The sequence below is a fragment of the Ammospiza nelsoni genome, chromosome 34, assembly GCF_027579445.1.
Source record: "Ammospiza nelsoni isolate bAmmNel1 chromosome 34, bAmmNel1.pri, whole genome shotgun sequence".
Lineage (NCBI taxonomy): Eukaryota > Metazoa > Chordata > Aves > Passeriformes > Passerellidae > Ammospiza > Ammospiza nelsoni.
In genome coordinates this window covers 1,196,325-1,218,566 of record NC_080666.1, presented here as the reverse complement: position 1 = coordinate 1,218,566, position 22,242 = coordinate 1,196,325, and the positions used below count along the sequence as shown (strand labels likewise).

The window sequence follows — 22,242 nt, the reverse complement described above, 5'->3', positions numbered from 1 at the left end:
GTGCCCTGGCAGATGGGGCAGATCCATTCTGTCCCCATGGCCATGTCTGTCTGTCCCAGCAGCAGGGAAGAGCCGAGGACCATGAGCTGCTCTCATTTGCAGTCTTGCTTGGCCAGAGCCCAAGCTCAAGGCAGAGTGGCCCAGGCTCTGTCAATGCCCAAACATGAGCAGAAAGGGATGTTGTATCACAATCCATTCCTTGGTGAAGGAGGTCCATGGCAGCCTCAAGAGGCACCTCAGACACTCAACAGTCAAGGCAGTAACATATGGACAGGACACAGATGGCAGTTCATGGCTGGGAGAGCATTCATAGGCATATCCAAGGACAAATTTCCCAGGAACTCTCCACAGCTCTGGGATCTGCCCATCAGCTCTGTCAGAAGCTTCAGCAGAACAACCAAAGTACTAAAAAGCAGCTTCCAGACACTTTTCCTACCATCCTGCCTAAGTAGCCGGGTTGCTTGCTGCAAAACACTCTTCTTCTCCTCTTCCCCAATGCCCTGTGGACACTTGCAACCAAAATAAAAAGCTCCTGGCCCTCTGTGTGATGTGATAATACAGTTTTTATATTTCCATGCTGGGATGAAAGAAAGCTGTGCTGTGGGTCAGGAGAGGCCAGGACCCACTTGGCCTTCCTGCAGGCTGAGGTGGTGCCAGCAGACATCCTGCTGCTTTTTTGGGGAATGTGTGAGGGGGAGTGGAGGGGGTGACAGAGAGGCCGAGATTATAGAGTGGAAACTCAGCTCCAGAGTGGCAGTGCAGACTCTCCCTGCTGAGTGCCTGCTGGGGCTGGCAAAGAAGGAAAATGCCCCAATAACAGCCAGTGGCACTGCGTCTCAGGGACAGGTGCAGGGAGGTGACAACAAACAGCAGCATGGCCCCGTCTCACAGCTTCTAGGAAGCAGTGACAGAGGGGCCTCATGTGCCAGAGATTTCAGAAAGGCTGTCCTCTTAAATGGCCACTCTGAAACCCCTCTCTTTGCCTCTTGGGTTTGTGAATGCTTTTGACAGCCACAGCATCCTGGGGCAACGTGTTCCACGATTTCATTAAGCACTCCTTGAAAAGCACCTCCCATTGTTCACTAGGCTGCCAGCCTGGTCATTTCAGAGGGTGCTGCCTTGGTGGAGAGAAAAATCAATCTTCAGCCTTTCCGGGAGCTGAAGGAGAAGGGACTCTTCACCATCCAACACGTGGCTGGGTCCCATTCAGAGGTCCTGCTTTGAAGCCTCCGTGAGGTTTGCTTGGCAGTTACCAGCGAGGTGAGAACATTGTTCTGAACTGTCCCCCATACTTCATACACAGTGTGTAGAGTAGGTATGTGCTTGTTCATCTCCATGTGTGCTCAGGGTCTGCCTTCATTTCTGGTTTTAGACCTGACATTTCTAATGTCTGTCATCTATCTGTAGGATCTGTGGGCACATGCAGCTGTATTTACTGGCAGGTCAGGTATCTGACACTCATCTTTGAGTGTGATGCCTTTATAATGCAATGTGCAAATGAAGAAACTGAGACACTAATGATGTTATTTGCCAGAGTCCCAATCTCTGCCCAAGCTGTGATTCAACACTGCAAATTATTGTGTAGACCTGAGCCTTTGTTTTCTGTTTCCTGGCTGAGTGCTTCAACTGCTGGTGTTGCTTTTTTTGTACAGGAGCACCTGACTCTTTTACCTTTATGATTTTTGCCTTCATGATTTGATAGCAGCTCTTGCTTTAATTTTCTATTAAAAGGGCCTAAAATGAAAGCTGTGGACATTTTAGAAGGGTTAAGTAGAACACTGAATGAAATTTTTATTTTAGGCCTGCAGTAAGCAGGTCTGAGGCCAGAAAGTGGTGCCAGAGTAAGTGCCTTTCTGTGCTTGTGCTCTCCAGCTCTTCCTGTACTTGTATGTTCCCCTGGACACAGTGGGATGTGTTGTCATTTCCTGGGACTTCTCCTGAAGACAACTGGTTTTCTTTTCAAGGTGATTCTTATGTTTCCCCTCATGGCTTCCCCAGGTGACCAACCTCTGTTCCAAGGTGTCCTGCTCTGCCATTGTCACTCTGGGAGAGCTCTCTGTGACCTTGAAGAAGGACATGGACTCTGAGGTGGATGAGGTTGCTCAGGTGCTTCTCCAGATGGTGTCCAGCTCCCCAGAATTTGTTCAGAAAGCAGCCAGTCAGAGCCTGGGGATCCTGGTGGAGAATGTGACTCCTGCACGAGCAATGACTGCTCTCATGGACATGGGAGTCAAGTAGGTTCTTCTTCTTTTAGTGATATTCTTCACCTTCGTGTGTGTGGGAGGGAGAAGGGATGAGACAGAGAATGGGAATGGTGGGAGGGAAGGGTCCTGTATCCTGCATCTTCTGGGAACTCAGTGACTTGATTCTCCAACCAACCTCACTTCTCCCCTCTTGTCTCCTCTGACTCAGCTTCCTGCTGCTTCCTGGAGTTCTCCCAGTCTGTCAGATTTTCCTAGATGTGGTGACTGATGGGGAAGTGAAAGTGCCTGCAAAGGCCAAGGATAGAGCCTTGTGCTTTTGTGGGCAGAGGGACAATTGCAATTGCAGCTGTGAGCAGTGTTTGCTATTTCACAGTGCTAACCACAGAGGCCCTGGGAAAACCATGTCTCCTCATGATGCCATTAACTTGGGAAATGAGGAGGGTCCTTGCTGGGGCGTGGAGCACATCGGGGACAATCTGCTGGGTGTGGCACAGCCTGCACAGCAGGTGCAGCTCCTGCCAAAGGACTCTTGTATGACTGTCCTGGCTTAGAGCTCTGCTTTCTATGCAAACTGATGTTTCATGTTAGTCTTGAGATGATGAATCACTTTACAGGCACCTTCACAGCCTGACTGCCATGGGACAGTTGGAGCAAATGCTGTCTTAAATGTTGGTGCTGGGCCTGATAGTTCCCAAGAGACACTCTCTAGAACAGGGCAGCCTGGCTAAACTGCCTGCCACCCTTTCCTCAGCTTTGCAATAGGGTAAAACATTCAGATGGATCCATTGCCAAGCCTCACAGAAGAAACAGGTTGCATTGCTGGATATTCTGCAACTTCACAGCCCACCACGTGTTTTCCCTGCATTTGTTGTTTTCCAAAGGTCTGCAGATGTGGGGATAAATGGGTGGAAAGAGCCTCAGTCCTGCTGTAGCTCTGTGTACTGGGTGCCCTCTGATGGGTCAGCATCAATTGTCCTTAATTTCTAAATTATTCATATGTCATCTATTTCTTTAATCTTTCTCCGAGTAAATACTGTGAAAGAAACTGAGTATCAGACAGTGCAGCGAGACTGAATTCCTCCCTCTTCCGTGCAGGCAGGCCTAGTGTGCAGTGCTACCTTTGTGTTTAGCTGAGGACAGAGCCTTGTGCAGGTGTCTGAAGGCGCAGGGAGAGCCCAGGCTCCTTCCCCCAGCAAGGGCAGGGAGCAGCTCTGGCCAAGGCCGGCGCTGCCGCTGCTCCTTGTCCCTGTGCGCAGGGTTTGCTCTCTCCTCCCCAGCAGCCGCCCCGCCCCGGTGCGCGAGTGTGCGGCCCAACTCCTCCTGTCCCTGGTGGAGAGAATTGGAGTCACCCAGCTCGCAGGCACCCCCAGGGCTGAGAGGCTGCCACACGTGGCAGGGAAGCTTGCTCAGGACTGCCACAAGGACACAAGTAATGATCTTCATTTCACCTCCCAAAACAGGAAAACCGCTTTGTGTCTGGCTGTAAAGGTGGAACCACACAAGAGTGGAAACTAAAGGGAATATGAAGTTACCTTATGGTGTGAGTAAGGGTCACAGAATCATGGAATATGCTGAGTTGGAAGGGCCCATCAGGGTCATCGAGTCCATCTACTGGCCATGTGCAGTGACCCCAAGAGTCACTCCATGTGCTTGAGAGCATTGTCCAAACGCTTCTTGAGCTCTGTCAGCCTTGGCACTGTGACCACTGCTCTGGGCTGCCTGGGCAAATGGCTGTGCTGGGAAACCTGAGGTTGGCCAGCAAAAAGGAGCATTGCCACCTTTTTCCTGTGGCTTGAAGGATTCTTTACTGAGATCAAAAGAGCTCAGATCACCCAGTCCAACACTTTTGTGTGGCCTTAGGTGCACAACACAAAGCCAAAGTGTTTGCTAGTGTTCATCACTGAAGGATCCCAAACATCCATTTCCCATTAACTTCAGACTTTGCTAGAAATATTTCAGGGGTCTTAAGCCAACATATTCAGTCTTTCTAAACCTGTTCTGCAGATTTCTAGAATGCTGTTATCTGTGGCTTAGTGAGCTCCACATTTCTTCTTGAAGAAAACTGTGGTTTCCTAGTGGCAAAATCAACCCAAACCACCAAAATCCCCTTCCTTTGAAGATTAAATTCCCATTAATAGCTGCCAAGAACACCAGAGCAACTAGCTGCTCCTCTGCATATACATAGTATAGAATAATCAATAGGATGCATGAGGTGTTTTTTCCTGGCTTCCCTGCCAGGTAAAGAAAGGCAAATTATTGTGCAATGGCAGCAAGACACTGCTAATAGGCTCTGACCACAAAGCAGATGTCTTTTGCTTGGTCTCTGGGATGCTTTGATGCCACAGAAGCACACCCCCAGTTTCAGAGTGAAATGGTATTTTTCTGTTGCCCCACATTCTCCTCTTGCCTCTTGTGTTCAGCTGACAGCACTGTGCAGTGTCAAGTGAGGTAAATCTCTCTCTTTGCTGAGTAGGCAATGCCTTCTCGTGCAGAGATTGCACCTGATGAGTTTAAGGTATCAGCCTCTTCTGTTAACACTCTTCCTGTGTTTGTTCACTTTTCTTTCACTTCCTTCCTTCCTTCCTTCCTTCCTTAGGCATTATGGACAGGAGATGGTGAAGATGTTGCTCAATCATCAACAATTTACAACACTTTTGGAACAATCTCTTTCCCCCCGTGACCTGGAAGATATTCTGACAAGAATTAAGAAGAAAGTAAGTGCTTGGCCGGAGAAATGTCTCCTTTGTGCAAGTATTGCCACTGCTAATATGAGATCAAACATACCCAATCTGTCTTTAGCTCATTCCTCTTCTGCTGAATCATTTTGCTCCTGGGAATGAGCTGTTAATCCTCAGCCTGTTCATCTGCAGACCACAAAGGAACTGATATTACGAGGGAAAAGTGGGGTTTTGAATATTTTCAATATCAGTCACAAAGAGGAAAGGGAAAGAGGAGAAAATGGGTTTACATTTAAGAGTAACCCCCACCATGCTCTCTCTACCCTGCCCCCTGTAAAGCAATTAAGTGAGAATTGTGCTTCTGAAGATAATAGAGTCTTTGCAAAGGACACTGGAAGTAGTAGTGCCAAGAAAATTCCCAAATTTACAAAAGATAACCAAGTCAATCCTAGTTACTACAATGACTGTCTGTCTTTTGGGAATACTGCCCTGGTGCCCAGCCATGTGGGGCTGGAAGAAGCTTGGTGAATTCAGCAGCATCCAGTGAAAAATCCTTTGTTTGTTTGAGGGAGGCAATTTTATTTTTTCTATTGATATTATAGAAGGGAGCCTGCCTTTGTGCAGGCACAGGGAGAGTTAATGTTGAACCAAATCGACTTCCAACACAATGGGCCAACCCCCAAAGAGTCCAATTTTTTCTGTTGATTCCTTCACAAACCCTCGTTGTCTGTCAGTTTGCATTATTCCCATTTATGCTCAAGACTAAGGAATTTGGGATTTTAGACTGCTGCTGAGTCTGGTAGCACCCGTAACCTGCCTTGGACTATTGAAAACAAAGAGTTGGCATCACTGAATCTCTGGTCTGTTTCCATCTGTAAGTTAGGAAATGTTTCCCTAAGCCTTGGTAGCAGTGATCCTGGTTTTAACTTGTGTTTTCAACAGGGAATTTCCTGTTTTATATTCTAAAGATTGATGGGGTTTCTCTGTGTCTTTGTCGGGGATGGAAAACCAGAAGGCTGAAGGCCCATCTGTCAAGGAGCCGGTGAAGGAGAGGAACGATGGCTCAGAGGAGCCCCAGGCCACATTGTCTGCTGGCAAACGGTACTGAGCACTTTTGCCAGATGTGACACAGCACATGACAAGCTTTACATGCCTCTTCCTCAGGAAAAACTGTCTGGCAGAGATGACCAATGCCACAGATTGTTTCCTTTCCCTACAAATGCTCTAGGATAAAAAATGTCTACTTGTGCATTGTGCTGAACACAACTTCTCTGGAGGGGTTTCCACAAAAATGGAGAGACAAACAGACACCCACTGGTGGCAGCTCAGACGATCCAGTACAGTGGCAAGGGCAGTGTTGTGGAGGCTGGGAGAGAGCCAAATTTCTGCTGCATGACTTGGGACAAGTAAATTCAAACAGGGCTTTTTTTTCACCTGAGTGGAGTCTTTTTCAGATGGGTGTTTTGATGAGAAATCTCAGTCTGGAAGCAAGATGCCGTTCCACAAAGATGCAGTTCTCATCCGTGTGGTTTGGCCTGGAGGAATCATGGTTTCCTTACCCTCAAACAGTGCCAAGTTTGAGTAGTAAGGAGCAAGGCAATTCCTAAACAACTTCAGTCAACAGGTGTCTCAATGTGGACTTTTTGCCTTGATATTCCTGTCCTTCATGTAATCTGCTTGATGGACAGCATGTTTGGTTTATTACCCCCTGTGCTGCAATCAGCATTTAAGACAGGAATTTGCTCCTTGCTGTCTCTTCATGGCAGCTGCAGAGCTGCTTGTACCTGTTCTCCTCTGATAGCAGAGGGGATTTATTTAGCTCTGTCCTGCTCAGCAGTGGCAGGAAAGTGACCACATGCCTCAGTAGCACAGCTGGCATCTTCCTGTGCTCATGGAAGAGACAGGTTGATCAGGAAAATTGTTCCCGGTGGGGTTGTCAAGCTGTGCATCTGGTCTCCAGGGAAGCAAATGAAATGTGAGCATAGTTCTGGGATGTCTGGCTTCTGTTTTGATCTCTGTTACTGATTTTCTGAATCTTTCAAATATGGCCCTGTTTATCTGTTCAGATGCATCTGAGCTACTTTTCCAGATTGTCATACCTGGTTGCAGAGACACTTCTCCAGAGTGATGAGTTTCCTTATTCTAAGACACACACGTCCCATATGAGGAGGCATTTAAACTTGGCAGTAGTGTCGCTCTTTCTCCACAAAGCAAGGTGACCTGTGTGCCCTGGCAGCCATCTGAAGACAGATCAGATGCATCTCATCCTTGGCTTTCCTGAGTGAGCAGTGGTGAGAATGTCACTTGCAGATTGTCTCCTGTAATGATTGTCATGAGGTCCATGTTATTCTTCAGAGCCCCATGACTTTGCAGCTTGAAATCACATAATTAGGAAAGCTGCTCAAGATGTTTTGCTCACAATTAACTGAAGGTATTGTCTGTGGCTGCAACTGTCTCCATAGACAGCAGCAGGCACAACTTTCCTAGGCATTTTTCTGGGGAAGGCTGTGAGAAGATCAGAGAAAAGAAGGAGAAAGAATTCTTATCCTCACTTGCTGCACCTGTTGTTGTGAACACGTGGAATGTGTTATGGAGATTTGTTTACCAAAGGGTAATTTCTTAATTGGCCACTGGTGATGGTGTTTTGGATTCAATTGCCCAATCTGGTCTGTCTGTATCAGACTGTCTGTGAGGGCAATGAGTTTCAGTATAGTATAGTATAGTATAGTATAGTATAGTATAGTATAGTATAGTATAGTATAGTATAATAGAGTGATTGATCAGCCTTCTGGAATCATGGAGCCCATGCTAATTATTTCCACTATGGGGATGCCATGCTATGATAATTATCACCACCAGGTCCTCATTTGGTTTTATTTTCCAGGGTGAAATTTCCCTCTGATGGACACCTCCTACCCCGTGCAAAAGCCCAGGTCACGTCACCTCCAGCTGTGGAAGAAACGGAGCTGCTCCAGAAGCTTCACCATCTCCTGGAAGCCAAGGGGTTTCAGGCATGGATGGAAGGAGTGGAACTCCTCCTAGACCTGTGCAAAACCAGCCCCCAGCTCATCTCCACTAACATTGCCCAAGTATGTAGGGTATCTTCACTGCTCCTTTCCTTCAGCTCCTTTCCTCAGCCTGTAGCAGCAAAGTTAATTCAGTGTGTCTTGGCACTCTGTCCTGGCTGTTTGGGACACTCTGGTCCCTCTCACCCAGACAAATGTAATTCAGGTCCAGGCTTCAGGACAAGTTATTTCAGTCCAGCTGTATTTGTCTGGCAGGTGCCTATTGATGCTGTTCATCAGATGATGGCAGAATTTTCTGCTGGTGTAACTGCTGCTCTCTCCTACTCCCAGCTGGGTGAAGTGAAGGGAATCCAGCCCCTGAAAGCTTGGCAATTGTTCTGTAGACCAAAAATGGATTTGCATAGGGAAGAGAAGTATCAGGCTGGGTTGGTGTAAATTCAGTTGTTTTTTTTTAAGAATACTTCTATACACTCCATCTTGTCACAGCTCTGGCTACTCATTTCCATCCTTGTTCCTATTCCTCTTGGTAAAGACAGTGCTCACCCTTCTTGGGGGTCTGTTTTTCTCTTTGGAAAAGGAGGAAAACAGCTACGGACTCATGTCTGCCTTCTCCTCCCAGTAGCTGCTTTTTCCCCTTTTCCAGGAAAAGGTGCCTGATAATGAGGCTGTCAAGGGACTGAACCTGCTCTAATGAGAGCTGTACAGCACATTACATTTCAGAAGTCTACCTATTACTTAGAGAAATGGTCTGGATCCTAGAAGAGTTGATCCGAGCCCTGCACTTCTCCAGACACAGGTTCTGAGACAAACAAAATAAAACTTAGATCTCCTCCAGCCATAGTTTTGGCAAAATCATAATTGCCCTCAGTACTTGAGGCAACTGTATAGAAAACCAGGCATTGTAAACATCTGCTTCCATTCAAAGCAAAGGTAGTCTTTAGCATTAATAAATGGAATTGATTTAATGATTTATAGATGGAGAGAAATACCATAGGAACTATTCTGTCCCCAGCCAAACCTCTTAAAATCAGAAGAAAATCTTTCAACCAGCATGAGGTTGTGCCACCATTCCAGTGAGTGGCCCACATGAAAACAGTGAAATTGTGCAAGCGAGTGCTGACCTGACAGAAATGATCACTTTCATCTTTGACATTGCTGACTGCTACATCCACTCTTCAAACAGGGACATTTGAATCCAGCTTTCACATTGCTTGTTCTCTTCACAGATTTTTGATTATTTTGTCCTGAGAATATCTGACAGCCACAAGAAAGTGAAGCAGAGGGTGCTGGACGTGCTGGCTGAAATCACAGGAGCCCTGAAAGATGCCTTGAACTCGATGATCATTGGTTTGGTGGAGGGAATAACAAAGAACCTGAACTCAAAGGATCCCAGGGTTCGTGGGGCAGCTGTGAAAGCACTGGAAGAATCCATTGCTCATTTGGGTAAGGCTGAGCCCTGGCAGGGACTCTCCTCAGCTTCGTCTCTGTCTCTCCTGCACAAGAGAGCGCTGAGTGCCTTGACAGCTGCTCTTGTCTGTGGAACACTCCAGCTGACACGCACCAGAGGCTGTGCAGATGCAGTCCTTATGCACCATCCCCAACAGGCTGGAATGGGATCAGCATTTCCCAACAGTGCCAGGAGCCCTTGGCTCTGTGCTGCTTGTCTGAAGAGCAAGTCCTGGGCTACAGCTCTGCTACAGTTCAGAGGCAAAGGGGGTTTGGAGTTTGCTTGGGCCCCGTCTGACTTCCCAAATGAACAGCTTTGCTGTTGGCATGAAGGGACACTGACCCATCAGAGCTTCTGCAGAGCAGCCACCTGGGAGGCTCTACATTAGAGGCATTAGCTGCCTATTTTCCACTTTTCTTCTTTGTCTTCTATGTTCAAAGGGGAACTGATGATTCACCAAGTTCATTTCTTTATATGAAACAGGTTTAAACCCAGCTGTCAATGATGCCTTGTTCCACATGTTTTGCATGGGGCAAGATGGCCACAGCAATTAACTACATAGGCAAGGGCTGCTCTAAATTCCTTTGCCACACAGATTTATGTCAGCTCTGAGAATGCTGCACTGGGGAAATATGCCTGAAAAATGGACTGTTGAAGAGGCAGGTCTTCAAGGGGAGTTTCCACTTTCTCCTCCCCAGCTGCTCTGTGAGGAACTGCCTGACTCAGTGCCTTTCTGTGACCCAAGTATGGGGCTCTTCCTTTTTGCTCTGGGATGCAGTGAGGCTGGTGGGTAAGGAGCTGTGTCTCTGTCCCGGCAGTGCTTGTGCAGGGGGTTCATGCCAGGAGCCCTGAAGTCGCCCAGCGCGACGCCCTGCCCGTGCTCTGGTCCTGCCTGGAGAACAAGGCGCTGCCTGTGCGGAGCGCCAGCGTCCGCACCATGGCCACCAAGCTGGCCTCTGCCCTCTGCAAGGTGATGGGCACCCAGCTGAAGGAATGTGCTGCCAGCAAGCCTCCACATGTGCGGGAAAACCTCTCCAAAATGCTGGGCTGGTGAAGGCGAGATGTTCTCCAGAAAGCTGAGGAAGCGCTGAGTTGGACACCTCTGGATTTGCCTTTTGAGCTGTGCCAAAAATGACGAAATCCTAAGGAAGGGTATGCATCTGCCCCTGCTCTCTCCATCACATTTCCTAGTGATGGCATGCGGGGCCTGGAGCAATTCCAGATGGAGGACAAGGTGAAGGCAAACATGGCTCAGCCTCACACAGAGGTGAGGGGGGAGCTGGGCCAATCTCTGCTGGCAGGAAGGGTCTTGTGGCAGCCCAGAGAGGCTGTGCACATTGCCAGGGAACAGCTGTGCCCTGCACGTGCCCCTGCAATGAGCTGTGCTGCTGCCAGTGCCCCTGGAGCTGTGGGGCTGCTGAGCTGTGGGGCAGGCAGAGGAGCAGGAGGGTGCATGTGCAGCTGAGCCATTCCTGGAGAGCACAGGGCTCTGGGCTCCCTGCTGTCCCAGGGCAGCCCAGAGGCCAGGCTGTGCCTGTGCCAGCTCTGGGCAAGTGGCTCAGGGTTTTGCCCTGGCCTGCCTCAGTGTCTGCCAGCAGGAGCATGTTTCCCTGTGCAGCTGTTTACACATCTCCAGGAAATGTGTCCCATGAAATACAGAGCTTCAGATGCTTTAGGTTTGCATGGTGGCCTCTGCTAAACTTTGCCTCTCTGTTAAACTTTGTGTCTCCATTTTGCAGATCTGACTGGTTACAGTCTTACCGAAAAGTTTTTTCTGGACACTTCTGATATTCTCTCACCCACAAAGTCCTCGCCTCCCATCCAGAAGAGCTCTCTTTCCTACAAGCTCAGGAAGAAGCTGCCGCCTGTATGGAGAGTGTTTGAAGAATAGGATTGATGCATTAGGCTTCATAGTTACAGCTGTACATATGTTCTGATCTTTAGATGTAGATTGAATTACTGTGTTTTGATTGTATCTTTAAAATTTGATGACACACTTTTAATTGTATATATTTTATTTTGATGATGAAAAAAAAGTAAAAAATAAGTAACATTTAAATAAACCAAGAGGAGAATGTGAGACCAGGACCTGCTAGCCTAGAGATTATGGGAGTGCAGCTCACTCAATGTGCCAGTGTCTCACCACATCCTTTCCTCATTGGGCCTCTCCTCTTCCTCTTTGGCCATGTTTTCATTGTGTCATTTGTGCTGCCGTTTTAAACTTGTCATTGTAACAGGGCCACACATTGACATGTTTGGGGGACAATGGATCCAAAAGATCCTGTCTAGTCAAAGGTTTCCTACCTAGGTGTGTTCTGTGCTCACCAAAGGCCTGAGCAAAGAAACCAAGAGAAGTGTGCCCAAATCCCAAAGCTTTGCTCCTTTGCAATCTCCCACAGATCTGGCTCACAGGTGTCTTCAATCACAATTCCATAGGTAAGAAGAGGTCATGTATTTCACTGGGAAAAGATGCACTGCTTTGGCAAAGTCACCTGTATGTATATTTATCCGGGACAGCAGTGCAGCTGTGTTGTTTGCACCTTGTTTGCAGAAGGATGAGTGCCCTGGGAGGCCAATAACAAGTGACAAGGGTTCCTCCAATCTGCACTGCAGCCTGGGTGCCATTCAGCCCAGAGCTAGGGGATCATTTGTTCCCAGGGACCAGTGCTTGCCAGTGGAATGAATTCCTACACAGCTGGAAGAAGCAATTCTGGATTCAGCTCCAGCTCTTGGTGGGCTGCATGATCATTGACAATGCTGCCCTTCCAGAAATTATTCTGCAGTTTCCTTTCATAGTAATTTGAAGCTTTTAAACTTCACATTTCAATGTGATTTGCCTTAGGGAAAAACACTTCTGGGCCCGGTGCAAACTTAAAGCTTTTGACAGCAAAGTCCTCATGGTTGCCAGCTTCTGATGTCACACAATGTCACCTGGCTGCCTGTGTTTGCTTAGCTCTGGGTCTAGTCCCGGCCTAGTGAAGCCCAGGCAGGGTGGCACATTGCAGGGAAAATTGGTCCATGAGCTTCTGGGGTTGCCATCAGCAGCAGAGTGAATGTGCCCTTTGGGGATTCCTCTGGAGACAAAATTAGGGACCTACTCCATGCCACAATATTCTCTTAGATCTTTCTAAAATATCCTGGAAAAGGCTGTGAAACTTCACATCTCCTTGCACACCCGTTGTTTGAATAGGGGCATTTTTGTCCCTCCTCAAAGTCATTGCTCTTGCACATCAGAAACATGAACATCCACCAACAGGAATGATGCATGGTCCTGCTGCTGCTGCTGCTGCAGAGGACTGGGCAGTGCAGGCCTGGGTGTTACCAATATGAGCACTTAATTAGCATTTCATGCTCCTTCAAGCTGTCCAGATCTCAGGGCTTTTTGTTTCAAAGCAGCCACTGCACCATCTCTAGGGAAGAACAGGAAATGGGAAACAGCGACTGCCAGCCTTGCAGGGGTGTGGGGGAAAAACCTGAAGTGTCTGCATCAAAAGATGAATGTGAAGAGTGTAATTGCGTTTAATTGCCAGAGCAAACGCTTCATTAGGATAGCAGGAGCAGTTCTTTACTGCATGCTTGCATGAAGATCATTTGGGATCTCTTTTTTATGTCTCATGCAGAAAAGGGACTCTTAATAATACCATGCTACTTAAACCAGATTGGGATGCAGCTCTGTAGTGGTTCACAATGAAGCAGACTGCCTGCTGTGTCACTGCCAGCCCAGCTGAGCCTGCGAGGGACTGTAGTGTATCCCATGCCTGTTTTGCCTCCAAGGAGAGCTTGGTTTTCCTTATTAGTGTGGAGTAAATACAAGAGTAATAAAATGGACAATTAAACTGGCCACTTTGGAGGATATGCTCATGCTTTCGCATGTCAGTCCTGTACCTCATGCTCCCACGGCTTGTTACTCATCATGAAATATTTTAACAAAAAACCTCAGCTCTCATGTTACATCTGAATAAAACAGCCTCAGATCATCAAGAATTCTGCTGTCAGGAACAAGACAAGAGCCTTCCGACACTCACTTGCAGCTGTCCCGGATTGCTGCAGCCCTTTGTGAAAAGCTGCTGCAGACAGAGTGTTTGGAGTTGGTTTGGGCCTTTATGAAAGATCTGTGGAGCAGTGTGCAGGGCTCTCCTGGCAGGAAACTGTTTGTCCAAGCCCAGGGACACGGTGCCGGCAGGAGCGGAGCGGCCCCGCTCCCAGCCCGAGAGTCTGTGAGCTGAGCCACGCCGGGGAGACAAGGCAGCGAGGGGCTCCAGCCCAGCTGCTTCACTGCCCTGCCCGCCCCATGGAGCTCTGCCGTGGGAGAAAGCCGACGCCGGATGAGTCCCCGAGCTTCCATCAGCTGCTGGAACTGCTCCGTGACAGCTCCTGTTCTTCAGAGAGAGACCCCGGCGCCTTCTTGGAACGCGTGTCATGGGGGGATTCTGTTTGATAATAAACTGTTGGGGGTTTGCCACTTTCATCCATTAGTAATAATTTCCTATTGCTGGAAAGGGATTGTTGGCACACTTTAGAGGAGACGACTTATTGCACAATATCCTGTTTGAAGTTGTCTCAAACTGTGTAAGACAGATGGCTTCACACAGGAGCATCCCCAAGGCTGCTGAGGGGAAGGCACAGAGGAAGACAAACCCAGTATTTCTGAGAGAAACTCCTTGACACCAAACCAACATGAGTTGTCAAACAGCAGACCTGATGTTTCAAGACATGGGCCAGAGGGGAAACCTTTCAGTGTGTTTGGTCCATGCTGGGCTATGCTCGAGGCAAAGGTGTGTCAGTGTATTGGATAATACTCTTTTCTTGACCTAGAGATGGGGCAACTGAGAGGTGTTTTAAAAACTTCTACTCCATTTTCAGTCTCATGAGAAGGGTGAGACAATACAGATGTTATAATACGCGCCATCACAATCAGAAGCCAATTACTTCCTAATTATAATACATTATAAGCGTTTCTTGGTCTATCAGCCTTTTGCCATGCCATGTTGTAGATGCCTTAAAGCCAATTATTTAAAACTACCCCTCATGGGCCCCACTACAATGCATCTTTCATAGCTCTGTTTTTCCAAAATCTTATTTGCAAGGCCATCTTTTGAAACTTTTTTCCAGCTGCATTTCTCTCTCAACAATATCTGTCCTATTCCATGGAAATTTTAAAGTTAGCATTTCTTGTCTCAAGATTTATATACAGATTCATACTTTGTGGGCCTTCTATTAGGCTCTAAAAACTTTCTACAAATCCATTTCCCACATCAGTGCACTTGGCTCCTTCTCTCCTCATTGTGCCTGGCAAGCACAGGAGCCCAGAGCTCCTGCAGAACCCATCACAGCACTCAGTGGGAGCAAACTTGTGTCCAGTCCTCACCCGGAGCTGCGGTGCCCGGCATTCCACCACACTGGAATGAGGAACTGTTCCTGCTCTTTCAGAAGGAGCTAAGGAGCTTTGGCCTTCAGATCAATTGTCTGCAGGCTCCTGCAGTGCCTGGTGCTGCTCCCTTGCCAGCGGCACCCCAGGCCAGGGGGACACATCTGGGCTGCTGTGTCTGGCTCTGGGGCTCCCTGTTCTGGGCAGTGAGGAGGAGCTGCAGAGGCTCTGCAGGACTGACAGGATGGGCTTTGGGGCTGGCAGGAGAAGCTCAGGGACCTGGGCTGCTGGAGCTCCTGAACAGGAGGCCCAGGGCTCCTCCTGCAACTGCTCCAAGGGTAGTTCCAGAGAATCTCAGAATTAGCAATGTTGGAAAAGATCTTGGAGATCATCAAGTCTACCCTGTGCCCTGAAACCGCCTTTTCTCCCCTGAGCCTCCTCTTCTCCAGGATAAACAACCCCAGCTCCCTCAGCTGCTCCTCACAGGACTTGTGCTCCAGACCCCTCCCCAGCCTTGCTACCCTTCTCTGGACACCCTCCAGCCCCTCCATGTCCTAAATTGGGGGCCCAGAACTGGACACAGCACTCAAGGTGCTGCCCAAGCAGTGCCCAGCACAGGGAAAGAATCCCTGCCCTGCTCCTGCTGGCCACACCATTCCTGATCCAGGCCGGGAGCCATTGGCCTCCTTGGCCACCTGGGCACACTGCTGGCTCCTGTCCAGCCTGCTGTCCATCAGTCCCTGCAGGTCCCTTTCTGCCTGGCTGCTGTCCAGCCCCTCTGGCACCTTGCTAAAGGAGGGAGGCAGGGAGGGAAAGGGTCCAGATCCAATCCTTCCTGAAATGTGGTGTTTGCTGGCACTGCCAGTTCCCAGATCTTGATATTTCCCTATTCTGGTACAGCCCAAGTCCAGCAATTTGCTGGCAAAGAAATCCAAAACCAAGCAAAGACCTGGTACCTACAGCAACCCGATCTCGTGTTTGCTGACACCACCAGTACCCAGATCAGGAATGTTTCAGATGCCTGCACAGCCTAATTCCAGCAGTTTGCTGGCGCAGAAAATTAGCATCTGGAAATTTCTCAGTGCCAGCAAAACGTAAACGCAGCAATTTTCTGGCAAAGAAAGCCAGATCCCAGCAGCTTCCCGGTGCTGCCACCAGCACCATCCAGGTCTGGTGTTTGCTGCACAAGTGCCCCGATCTTGAAATTTCCCAGTGCTGGCACAGCCCAAGTCCAGCAATTTGCTGGCACAGAAAGCCAAAATCCGGCAATTTCCTGATGCCAATACAGGTGCCCAGACCTGGTGTTTGCTGCCACTGCCAGTGCCAGTGCTCAGATCTGAATATTTCCCTTTTCTGGCAGAGCGAAGTCCAGCAATTTTCTGGTCAAGCAAGCCACAACCTGGCAATTCCCTGCTACTGTCATTGGCAATGCCAAGATCCGGTGTTTGCTGGCACCACCAGTGCCCAGATGCGGGAATTTCCCAGTGCCAGCACAGCCCAAGTCTAGTAATTTTCTGGCAAAGAAAGCCAAAACCTTGCAAATAGCTGGTACCCACAGCAACCCAGTCTTGTGTTTGCTGACACCACAAGTGCCCAGATCCAGAATTTTTCAGGTTCCTGCACAGCATAATTCCAGCAATATGCTGGCACTGAAAGTTAGCATTTGGCAATTTCCTGGTGCTGGCACATTCCCCACCCAGATCTGGTGTGCGCTGGCACTGCCAGTGCCCACATCTGGCAATTTCCCTCTTCTGGCACCACCCATGTCCAGAATTTGCTGGCAAAGTAAGCTAAAACCTGTCAATTTCCCCTTGCCAGCACCGCCAATCTGGAGTTTGCTGGCAGCAGGATCCCAAGAAATAAGGAAGGAAAGAAGGAAGACAAAGAGGAAGGGGTCCAGATCCAGTCCTTCCTGGAGCCTGGAGCCTGAAATGGGCTGTTTGCTGCCACTGCCAGTGCCCAGATCTGGAAATTTCCCTATTCTGGCACAGCCCAAGTGCAGCAATTTGCTGGCACAGAAATCCAAAACCTGCGGCAGCTTCCTCTTACTGGCTCTGGCACCACCCACATCTTGTGTTTCTTGTAACCAGAACCCAGATTTGGAAATTTCTCAGTGCCAGCAGAGCACAAATCCAGCAGATTTCTATCACTGGCAACGACATCACCTAGATCTGGTGTTTGCTGGCAGCGCCAGTGCCCAGATCTGAAAACTTCCTAGTGCTGGCACAGCCCAAGTCCAGCGATTTGCTGGCACAGAAAGCCAAAATTTGGAAATCTGCAGGTTCTGGCTCCAGCACCATCCAGCTCTGGTGTTAGCTGAGACCGCCAGTGCCCAGACTTGCAAACTTCCTGATGCCTTCATAGCCCATGTCTAGCAATTGTTTTTTAGCTAGCTGAGGCAGGGAAGTTCCTTGGACTGTGGCTTTCCTTTTTCTTGGAACTGTTTAAACCTGCTCTGGACTGAAAACCCAGAAAAACACCGGCAGCAGCTCACACCTGTGGCCCACCGAGGTCTGGGACACTGCATTCCAGCACCAGAGGGACTTAGAAGAGACCGAGGGAGCCAACTACAACCCACAAAAAGGACTTTCTGAATGTGCCATCTCTTCAGCACTGTCAGAGGTTTTATTTAATATTATTCATTTTTCATGCTTGTGAATACTTTACTTGTTAAACAAACTGGGGTTTTTCACTTTTCTCAAGGGAAGTCTTTTCCTGAACTAGTCAGGGAGGGGACGCTTGAACTTGCTTTCTAGATGGACCCCTTTTGGAGATTTCCTCCCAAAATTTGCCCTAAACCAGAACAGTCACAATGAAAACTTCACATGTGGCATAATTCCCTGATGGAAAATCTTGCAACAGAAACTTGACCTCGTTCTCCATGAGAGGTTCTTGGGGAGAGCAGACAGGAGAAGATTCCTGGAAAACTGAAACAGCTTTCCAGAAGTAAAATGAAAATGAAAGAAACTATCTAAGATGTTTATTTCTATTATCTATTTCTATGCTCCCCTTTTTCATGTTGCATCCCAGTAATTCCAGATGCATCTCATCTCTAAGATCGATGACGTAGTGATTTTTAGACACTAAAATACCATGAGCCACACACAGTTTTCCTTCCCCTGTTTTTACTGCAAAGCAACACTGGAGATGTAAGTGCAGTGCTGGGCTCAGGTAGGAATCCTACCCCAAGGGAAGGTGGCCCGACAGTGTTTGACCCTCAGCAAGGACAACGCCCAGCAGCGAGCGGGGGGGATCGCTGTGCCAGAGTGCAGGAGTCAGGGCTCTGCATCCGGGCTCAAGGCTGCAAAGTTCCCGTGTTTGGGCAGACGGAGGGGCTGTCCCGGGGCGCGCGGGGCTCGAACGTGGGGCTCGTGGGGCGAGCGGGGAACGGACACGGGGACGAACGGCCCCGGTGCCTCAGTTGCAGCGGCGGCAGCGGCGGCAGCAGCAGCGGCGACAGCAGCAGCAGCAAACAGATAGTTTTAAACACTCTTTCTATTTCTCTTTTTCTTTCTCTTCTTCTTTCTCTCTCTCTCCCTTTCCCGCTGTCGGGCACTCTTCTCTCGGGGTCCCTTGTCCGGCGTCCCTCTCCTCTCCCCTCCTCCCTCCCCCCTGCAGGGCCGGGCCATGCCCCCGGCCCGCCCCCGGCCCCGGGCGGGGCTGCCCCGTGCCCGGCCCCGGCCGTCCCGCCGCGGTCTCGCCTCCGCCCGGCTCTGGGTGTACTGGCGGTGGCGCTGCTGGGCGGGCATCGGTGCCTGGGGCTGGGGCGGCATCGCCGCCCTTCGGCTCCGCCTGGCCCGAGCCCGGCCCCGGACCCGACCTCGGCCCCGCCCCCGGCCACAGCCCCGGCGCCTGCGCCGGACCCGGCTCCTCCCGGGGCCCGCGGAGCACACAGGCGGCGCGGCCGCTCCCGCCGCCTCCGCTGCGGCTTCCCCGGCCCGAGCTCCGCCGCTCGGCACCGCGGCCGCCGGCCCCGAGCCTCCCGTGCCGCGTTCTCGGGAGCGAACGCCTGGGCATGGCCGGCCCGGGGCGGGTGAGGGGCGCTCGGGGGCCGTTGCTGGCCCCGGGCCGAGCGCTGACAGCCGCGTCCCGCCCGCACGGACGGCGCAGGAGGCCCTGCAGGAGCGGTACCGGCTGGGATCGCTGCTGGGGCGCGGCGGCTTCGGCAGAGTCTTCGCGGCCACGCGGCTCTCGGACGGCGCCCCGGTGAGCGGCGGGGACGGCGGCGGCCGCAGGAGGAGGGGATGGAGGAGGAGGAGGGCGGAGGGCGGAGGATGGGGCTCGCAGTGCGGGCGGCGAGCTCACCCCGCTGCTGCCCTTGGCTTGCAGGTGGCCATCAAAAGGGTGCCACGGAACCGCGTCCGGCACTGGGGCGAGCTGGTGAGTGAGCGGGGCCAGCAGCCGGGGCTGCCGGCCGGGGATGAGCCGGGGCCCGGCACGGTGGGAGCCGCCAGGACGCCCCGAGGGAGAGCGGGCATGGGGGCAGCGCAGGGCGCAGAGCATCCCGGGCTGGCTGAGGGCTTCCCCAGGCCTGGCACGGCATCGGCCCCACTGACGGCGTCGTGCTCCTTCCGCAGCCCGACGGCACCAGCGCACCCCTGGAGGTCGTGCTGCTGGCCAAGGTGTCCACTGGCTTCCCCGGTGTGGTCCAGCTGCTGGAGTGGCTCGAGCTCCCCAACTGCATCGTGATGGTGCTGGAGCGGCCAGAGCAGTGTCAGGACCTGCAGCGTTTCATTCGGGCACGGCGGTTCCTGCCCAAGGAGGAGGCGCGGGAGCTGTTCCGCCAGGTGCTGGAGGCCGTGCGGCACTGCACCAGCTGCGGGGTCCTGCACAGGGACATCAAGCCAGAGAACATCCTGGTTGACCTGGACACCGGGCAGGCCAAACTGATTGACTTTGGCTGTGGCACCTACCTGCAGGACACAGTCTACACTCACTTTGCAGGTGAGCCTACACAGGGCTGTGCTCCCGCTGCTGACATCTCATGGCCCAACATCTCCCAGCCCAAGCTGGCTGTGGCAGCGGGGATTCTCCCTTTTGCTGCCACTCAGGGCACTGAATCTTCAGCTGAGTTGCTTTAGAGCGGGGCTGGGTGGGCAGCCATCTTCCAGCCCTGCTGGCAGCCTTTGCCAGCCACTCTGCCCAGGACTGGGACTGGGCTGGGGCAGCCAGCCCGACCAAACCCCCCGTGGGTGGGGGTAGCAGAGAGGGAGGGTGGAACCTGTGCCCCAGCCACTTTGGTGTGCAGATGAGAGGAAGGGCTTGGACTGCTCCACTCGCCCTGTTTGCCTTGGCTTCATAATATTTTTGGGGCAATGCAGGCAGGGAGGATAAGGGCAGGTTTTTTCCCCAGCATGGAGTGGGTTTTTCCTTTGCATGTCATGGTCGGGCCTAGCCAGGGCTGCCCTCTTCCAGCACCAGAGGCTTCTTTTCCAACCCTAACTTTGTGCACAAGTCCCAGGTGCTGGCGAGAGGGCAGTGGTCACCCTGTGTGCCCCTGATGCAGCCCCCGCAGGCGCAGGGATGCTGGGGCCAGGCTCTGGGAGCAGCAGCATCCCCCTGATGAACTCCATCTGTATTCCATAGGAACACTGTCGTACAGCCCCCCGGAATGGAACGACTTTGGCTGGTACCATGGCGAGGCAGCAACGGTCTGGTCCCTGGGCATCCTGCTGCACCAGATGGTCTGCGGGGAGCACCCTTTCAGGAGGGGCCAGAACCTCAGCTGGGGCCAGCTCCCGCTGCCACAACGGCTCTCTCAAGGTGGATCCTCTTGTCTGGGCACGGGGGGAATGCCAGTGCTGGGAGCCAGCAGCGGGGTCGTGGGCATCCCGCTCTGGCAGCTGCTGAGGAGGTGGCACATGTCCTGCTCTCCTCCAAAAAAGGGAATTGATGGCAAAGTTTAGGCCCAGCTCTGAGCACATCCAGCATGGCCTGGGCATGGGAATAGTGGGGCAAAGCAGACAGGAGCCTTCTCTGGCTGACCTTCAGTTTCTGCTTTTTCTCCCCAGAGTGCAAAGACCTGATCAGGTGGTGTTTATCCATGAACTCCTTGGACAGACCCACACTGGAAGACCTGTTCTGTGATCCTTGGATGTAGGATATTCCTCTGCCATAGAAGAAGGGAGAGAGCCACAGGCACACTTTGATCCAGAGCCCTGGTAAGTTCCTACTCCACATGTGCCTTGGCAGTCAGAAGCAAAGGAACCCAGAGCTTTTTGTGCTGCCAGTGTCACTGCACCGGGGTCATGGGATGGGAACACGCAGCCCTTGTGCTGGAGCTGAGCTGCTCTGCCCAGCACTGGTGGCCGCCATCCCAGCTGGTTTTGCTTGTCCTGGTTCCCTGACAGCTGGGGCCCTGGGCAGAGCCCTGAGAGCCTGGTCTGCCCCCTGGGAAGGAGAAGGAGCCCCTGGAGAAGCTGTACCGGGTGGGGATGCTGCTGCTGCTGCTGCTGGAGACAGCAAGGGTGACATCAGGGATGACAAGCTCTTCCTCAGCCTGGCCACGGGAGGCTGAAGGTGATGGACTTTGATTCTGGCACCTTCTTCAAAGCCAAACTGCACAGGGAATTTGCAGGTGAGTCCCCACCCAGGGAAATTCTGCCAGATTTGGGCATTGCCCAGCATGGCGGGGAACCAAAGGCTCCCCCTTTGCTGGGGCAGATGCAACTTATTCTTCAGTCGCTGTCCAGCTGCTTTTGGCAGGGGTGGGAGGATGGGCTGGGGTGGGTACGAAATGGGAGTGGGCTCCTGGCCCTGCCAACAGCCCCCAGCACCCACCGTGCCCCGGCCTGGGGCTGAGGCAGCGAGCCCAACACAAACAAACCCCATGGTGGGAGCAGAGGTGGGACTCCAGAACCTGTGCACAGCTGCTTTGCTGTGCAGGCAAGGAAGGGCTTGGGCTGCTCCACTGCCCTTGTTTGCTTCGGGGTCACCGTGATTTTGGGGGGCAGTGCAGGGGGAAAGAGAGAAAGTGTGGGTTTCTCACAGCCATGGCTGGGTTTTTCCCTACCATGTAGGGGTTGGGCCTTCCTCAAGGGCCTGACAGAGATAAGAGTTTTTACCGTTTTTCTTTTTTTCCCTTTTTGTCTCTAAACTCTTTTCAATAATGTGTTGTTTGTTATTCCAGAGGAAGCATTTGAGGTGGTCCAGTGTGGATGGGGAAGTGCTTGGGAGCAGCTGTGGCGTGGATGGGCCGTGCCCTTGGAGAAGGCTGAGGCCATGGTTTGGGAGCAGCTTTCCTTGCAGCTGTGGCTGGCGTGAGGTGGGTCCCTGTGTGCTTGGCAGGGTGGGATCAGAGCTTTTGGGAGATGGCAGCGAGCACAGGAGCATCCTGCTCTGGGCAGCTGCTGAGGGCTGGATGTGCCGTGGCTGGCTGCAGGCTGGGCACATGTCCTGCCCTCCTGCTCTGGGCCAAAGGCAGCAGGGATGGGCAGCTCTGGGCACAGCTCTGGGCACAGCCAGCATGGCCTGGGCACCGCAGGCCTTGGCACAAGGGCACAGGAGCCCTCAGCTGACG

At 51.6% G+C, this 22,242-nt stretch overlaps 1 protein-coding gene across 1 annotated transcript; it reads left to right on the top strand.

Annotated features, from left to right (window-relative positions):
* The first annotated feature begins 5,882 nt into the window (after nt 1-5,882).
* LOC132085945 (serine/threonine-protein kinase pim-2-like) lies at nt 5,883-20,823 on the top strand. The gene is made up of 8 exons (XM_059491409.1): nt 5,883-5,983; nt 10,199-10,320; nt 11,095-11,222; nt 18,342-18,929; nt 19,053-19,103; nt 19,301-19,667; nt 20,310-20,486; nt 20,735-20,823. Exons 1-8 carry the CDS (start codon nt 5,883-5,885, stop codon nt 20,821-20,823), a joined length of 1,623 nt encoding a protein of 540 aa, XP_059347392.1.
* The last annotated feature ends 1,419 nt before the right edge of the window (nt 20,824-22,242 follow it).

Bases quoted from the DNA above. Each gene is read 5' to 3' on its own strand.
- LOC132085945 (XM_059491409.1), top strand. From the start codon at position 5,883: ATGGAAAACCAGAAGGCTGAAGGCCCATCTGTCAAGGAGCCGGTGAAG. The intron at 19,104-19,300 runs GTGAGTGAGCGG...CTCCTTCCGCAG, and splicing joins TCCGGCACTGGGGCGAGCTG to CCCGACGGCACCAGCGCACC. The intron at 20,487-20,734 runs GTGGATCCTCTT...TTTTCTCCCCAG, and splicing joins GCCACAACGGCTCTCTCAAG to AGTGCAAAGACCTGATCAGG.